The sequence below is a fragment of the Hydra vulgaris genome, chromosome 15, assembly GCF_038396675.1.
Source record: "Hydra vulgaris chromosome 15, alternate assembly HydraT2T_AEP".
Taxonomy (NCBI): domain Eukaryota; kingdom Metazoa; phylum Cnidaria; class Hydrozoa; order Anthoathecata; family Hydridae; genus Hydra; species Hydra vulgaris.
Window position 1 is genome coordinate 19,624,785 of NC_088934.1, and position 5,717 is coordinate 19,630,501.

Consider the following 5,717-nt stretch of genomic DNA (forward strand, 5'->3'; position numbering starts at 1 on the left):
ATTTTATATTACATATAAAAATATACTTGCGTTACCCATTTAAAGATTAAATGAAACTTTTAACAAACATCACCAGTAAACGTGTGCTCACTTATATAGATAAAAAAAGAAAGCTTCTGCTGTGGCAATTCATCTGTTGTGGCAAGTCATGTGCTATGGCAAATATTTTTACTCTTTGCTTTAGAAAGATTTATGTCAATTTGTCCTGTTGATAAACTTTAAACCAACTTACAACAAAGCATTACATCTGTCAACATTGTTTTGGAAATTTTGTTCGGATTTTCAATTAAAGGTTCCAGCTGTTATATAGGTTCAAATGTTTTAATTCTCTTTATGTTAATAACTTTAGATAGAGCCTTTGAAATTGGGCCAGTAAAACAATCCTTCGAAATTTATGGAGGAAGTATTTTATCAGTTATATGCAGGGCCGTTAAGAGCTTTTATGACGCCCGGGCATAGCAGCAATCAGACGCCCCTATAAGCTTGCATATATTTATAAGGAATTTAAATTAAAAGCATGTACAATTATACAAGTTAATGATCGTGTTTTTGATCTAACTATTTTATATCTAACTATTTTATATCTATATTTTTTCATGAACATCAGCATCTGGGTTAAAAACCATTTGTGCAACACATTTAACATTAACTGATTACGTTTAATAGACAGATTTTTAAAAATTAATATTGAAAATACTATATTCTTGCTTTTTTAAAAGCAAAAATTATTACTACTGTGTCAACTTACGATGAGATGTATCAAATTTATTTTCAACTTAAATGTCTGATAGACGCTCTTGTTCTATAGTGACCTTGTATCTTTAATTTAATCAATTTTAGTTTGCTTAAAAAATACTGGCACTGTGTTAAAAATTGTAGACATATAGATTTAGTATGCATATAAATCGGAAAATAAGCTCTAAGCCGTGATTTACCGTGATCTTTTTGCAACTAGTTTTTTATAGCGGGAATCTGAGCTGACCGCTAATTTATTCCAATGGTTTACAACACATTGCGTAAAAAAACGCTGACGTTTTGGATAACCTTTGATTCTTTCGGATTTCAAACAGGTCACTTTACTTAAACTGTTTGCTGAGTTTGATAATAAAGGCTGTGGTTGTAAATTATAAAATTATGCCTATTGTAAATAATGAGCAATTTTGTATTGAAGTTTGAAATATGATGATCAGACTTGCACACAAAACTTGGGATTTAGTGTTGAGCTAGTAGAGTTTTTCCATAGCTGGAGAGCCCGATACCATAAGAGAAAACCAAGCATTTGATTACAAATCTAAGCCGCTGCTTTTAATTATACTTTTGCTTTGAGGTTGTTGGATATTAGTACTCCAAGTTGAGTTTAAAACATATTATAACTATATAGCGTCCGTTATCATCAGTAACAGTTATGGTTTTGATAACTTTAATTAGTGTTTCCGACAACCACTTGCATTATTTTGCACTTATAAACGTTAAAATTCGCGAACCATTTGTGCGACCATTTATACAGTGCTATTGATGCCTACTTGCAGTTTTTCATAACTAAAGAAAAATTGATTGACATCAATAATTCTTATGACCTTGTTATCATCGGCGTATAATTTGGTTCGGTTATAAATGCAGTCTGGCGAATCATTGAAAAATAGCAGTGATACAAGAACTGATCCTTGAGGGACGCCACTAATTATATTTTTTTCAATCGGACGTTTATATTTCAATTACTACTTGTTACTGTCTATCAGAAAGCCAACCAGTAATCCAGTTTACTAACATTTGAGGCTAGAAATATTATAGACATGATTGGCAAAAATGCCGATCATGTCTATGATTGTATGTCGGTAAAAACCTTGTCAACCAATTATCCACGATAAACCGACTTCATTAGAATATTGGAGGATTCAATCGATCAATATAAGTCAATCAATCAATATATTTCTGAAATATTTGGTATTACATTTCAAGGTTGTTTACAAATAGTATAAACTACAAAACATTAAGTAAACACCTAATGTAGGTAGTTGCACCAAAAAAGTTAATTTAATCCAATACCAGTAAATGTGCAATAAAATGAAAGAGAATGAAAAATGCTTTCCAACAACATCAAATTTATGATGCTGGCATTATTGGTTCAAAAGTTATTGAGATTTTTAGTTTGTCCGAAGTGCCTTGACATCCTATGGACTTTATATAGAGAAATAAAAAAAAAGTGAAGCAATTTTCTTTCAAATGTAAATATTTCAGAAAGTATTATGAATACATTAACAAAAGTATATACCAAAATGAGCAGTTTCAAAAGAGGAATTTATTTGTACTAGTTGCAATGAAAAATGAAATGAAATAAAGAAATTATTATCCATAAATTATGCAAATTACAAAAAAACGTTTGATGATTTTTTTTAAATAAATATGAATATTTCATAAGTTTTTAAGATTACATATAGGTAAAAAAAACACATCAAAATAAACAGTTTCAAGAGATGAACTTGAACTTATAAGTAGCAAAAGAACATGAAAATTTTTTTCTTACATAAACAATAACAGTTAACTAAACTTCAAAAAATAGTTTGCCAAGTATCATGTCAGCAATAATTGACTCAATAAACATGTCAAAATCCTCTGATGAGTCCTCGTCGAAACCCCAGTAAGATGTAACATACACAGTTCTCTTGTCTTTTTGCCTTTCTGTTAGTATTCGTCCATAAAAAATTTTGTCCTGTCCATTGTCTAGTTCCCATTTATGATTAAACAAATGATTAGTCATACTTTAATTGCTTAACATTTTTTCAAGAAAAGGTTTCTGATTTGGGGCAACTTTTATAAACATTTCATTATTAACAGAGGCATTATTTAGCAAGACTTTTTTAACGTCTTGTTCCAGTCTCTGCCTGGATGTCTTGTTAGCCTTTTGAGATGCTTCAATCCGTCTTGTTTTAATGTTATCGTCTATCCCTTTACTTTCAAGCACTCCTGCTTTTCGGATCTGTGATCCTCTAGTAATAGAAAATTGTATTAGGTTTCTTTGAATATCTTCTATTTTGGATTCAATCCACTGAAGAGTGTGATTTAGTTTTGCTTTAACTTTTGAATCTAGATATCCAATAGTGGCATTGGGGGCTTTTCTAAGTAGACAGTCTGTCATGCCAAGAGCACGTTCTGCATGCATATTGTTGGCAGGTGCTGATAGTGTGTCCTTCAATATTTTCTCAGTAGGGCTAGATAGAGGCCCAGATATATAATTGTGCAATTATCTATGAATAACACACTCAATAGAACTCAGAAGAGTTGATGTTATTTTGTTGAGGAGCGTTATATCAGTTATTTTCAGCAATGACTTGTGCACCTCGTCAAACACTAATTTTTGCCCAAAAATATCTAGATCTGTTGACAACAAATCATTGGAACTTTGTTTCATCTGGGTGATTCTTTGATGACAAATCTGGAACATGGGTACCTAAATTTAATGAAATGTAAAAATAAATGAAAAAGGGTACACAATATTCTTAAGCTAAAATAATATTAAGCAAAAAAGATAGAAAGACAACAATTAAATGTGATCAATTTTACTAAAAATAAGTTTTAACTTCTATTATTTTAAAATAAATAAAAAATACCAGTTCAAGATTAGATTTCTGCAATACATTGCCATAAACTAGTTTCATCCACGGGCCTGTAATTACTTTTCCAATCAATCCTAGAGCTTGCAGCTGAAAGATGATGCCATCTTTACCGATGTCCCCAAAAAGAGCTTTACTCACAACATTTTTGTTGTGTCTGAAAGTAAATATTTCAAAATGTTAACTAGATTTTCAATTATATTTTTGAGGCTCTATCAATAATTTGTAAAAATAAAACTCTTACTTCTGAAGAAATGACTTTAGCAGCTGTAGATGGAATATAGCAACTCCAGCCATGTGAAAAATTACATGTACCCTGTTTCCAACATAGCGCAGAAAGGTTCTTGGAGCAACTCCATGTTCTCTCAAGAAAGACTTGAATGTTGCTGGTTCACCTTTGAAGCTATATCTAAAAATAGTTTTGAATTTGTTTTACTTTTAGAAATAAATAGATAAATATATATATATATATATATATATATATATATATATATATATATATATATATATATATATATATATATATAATATATATTATTTGTTATATTTTTTTATAGTACATCATATTTGTTATTTAAAAAGGTTAGCAAAACAAAGAATATATAAACTAGATACAGTTACCTAAGTTTTAAAAGGTTGTACAGAAAAGACACTACAGATCCTTCTTTTCCAGTGGCAGATTTAATTTTCAGCTCTTTGTCTACGTCAATGAGAGCTTTTTTAGACGCTCTAGCTATTCCGTCCAATGGATACACATTGCAATGAAGATCTAAAAGTTCAACATTAAGATCCTGTTTTAGCAATTCAATAACACAATGATTCACAGGTGCCCTATCTGAAAGACAACTTTTAATTTTGGACAAAAGTATTTCTTTAACTGTTACTCTAGACATCTGTGTAAAATCAGCATAAGTATCAGCTACTTCTTTCAATGCTGTTAATATGTGTGTGGCATAATCAAATGCTTTACCCCCTGGTAGTCTCATGGTAGAAATGGTAAGTGACTGCTTTTGTGGGTAAACACTTATATGGAATTCGTTGAGATGTTTGTCCACCACTGTAGTGGCATCAAATGCCAAAGTTGCAACGTTACAAGTATGTAGAGTCTCTCCTGTCTGAATAAGAGATATCACTCCTAGCTCAAAAGCCATTCTGGCAACATTTGATTTGTGCGGAACTGAAGACAGTTCTCTCCCAGTCAAAATCTGACATACATGGGTTAGAACATCACTTATATTTGTGATAGGTACTTGGCTAACTAAGGACCTGTAGACACATTTCCTCAATGCTGGACCATATGCTCGTCGTACCATGGTTTCAACCACACTTTTGTCTTGTGGCTCTAAGGTCAAACTTAAGAGATAATGGTTTTGTTCTGTGAGTTGACAACATTCCTTTTTTACTTTCACCAACTCCATTTTGAACTCAAGTTCAATGCTTTTAATGTGTTTATCTCTTTCTTTTGCTTCAGATCTGTTTTTTTCTAATAAGTTATTTAACTGAGTTCTTAGCTTACTGTTTGATATCTTCAGCTTCCTTATTGAATTAATGTACTCTTTATGATCCAGAGATTTCAAAACTATCTGGTTGTCTTTAGCGTGAAGATACTTTTGTTTCCACATTGTCAATGAAGCAGATTTTCTGTTTTCCTTCTGAGTCAAATTACGATTTGTAAATTTTAGATTTTTATATATTTTTAGTTTATCTCTCAGAAATTGAACAGTTTCTCTAAAGTGGCGAAGAGATTGTTTTTTTGCAAAACATGACGGGCAACCTTTTCGGTTGCTGAAGCCTGTTGTACATGATATGCCATCTGCCGCAGCATGTTGAGTTTCATTTGCATCAGCAAAAGCTGTGTTGAGATCTAAGGTTGTGTCAACTATTCCTGTATCAGTAGTATCTGCCATAAAGGCTGTATTAAGATCTATACTGGTCATTGCTTTAGTAGACTCATTCTCCTTTGGTTGATACCTGAAATGCATATCACAATAATTAACTATTTCAAACCAGTATCGATCAGGAACTTTTTTGAATTTTAAAAAACCATCTTCTGTTCTTTTAATGGCAGTCTTTAGCTTAACAACATCAGCCTTTGGCAAATATTCA

At 31.4% G+C, this 5,717-nt stretch overlaps 1 protein-coding gene across 1 annotated transcript; it reads right to left on the minus strand.

Annotated features, from left to right (window-relative positions):
• Positions 1–2,488: 2,488 nt before the first annotated feature.
• Positions 2,489–3,970, minus strand: LOC136092270 (uncharacterized). The gene is made up of 3 exons (XM_065820105.1): positions 3,856–3,970; positions 3,609–3,768; positions 2,489–3,448 (listed from the first exon to the last, which is right to left on the minus strand). Exons 1-3 carry the CDS (start codon positions 3,906–3,908, stop codon positions 3,242–3,244), a joined length of 420 nt encoding a protein of 139 aa, XP_065676177.1. The 5' UTR covers positions 3,909–3,970; the 3' UTR covers positions 2,489–3,241.
• Positions 3,971–5,717: the final 1,747 nt, after the last annotated feature.

Excerpts from the sequence above, each read along its gene's own strand:
- LOC136092270 (XM_065820105.1), bottom strand. The coding sequence starts at position 3,908 with ATGGCTGGAGTTGCTATATTCCATCTACAGCTGCTAAAGTCATTTCTT. Across the intron at positions 3,769-3,855 it reads CTAAAGTCATTTCTTCAGAA|ACACAACAAAAATGTTGTGA; the intron begins GTAAGAGTTTTA and ends ATTTACTTTCAG. Across the intron at positions 3,449-3,608 it reads AGAAATCTAATCTTGAACTG|GTACCCATGTTCCAGATTTG; the intron begins GTATTTTTTATT and ends CATTAAATTTAG.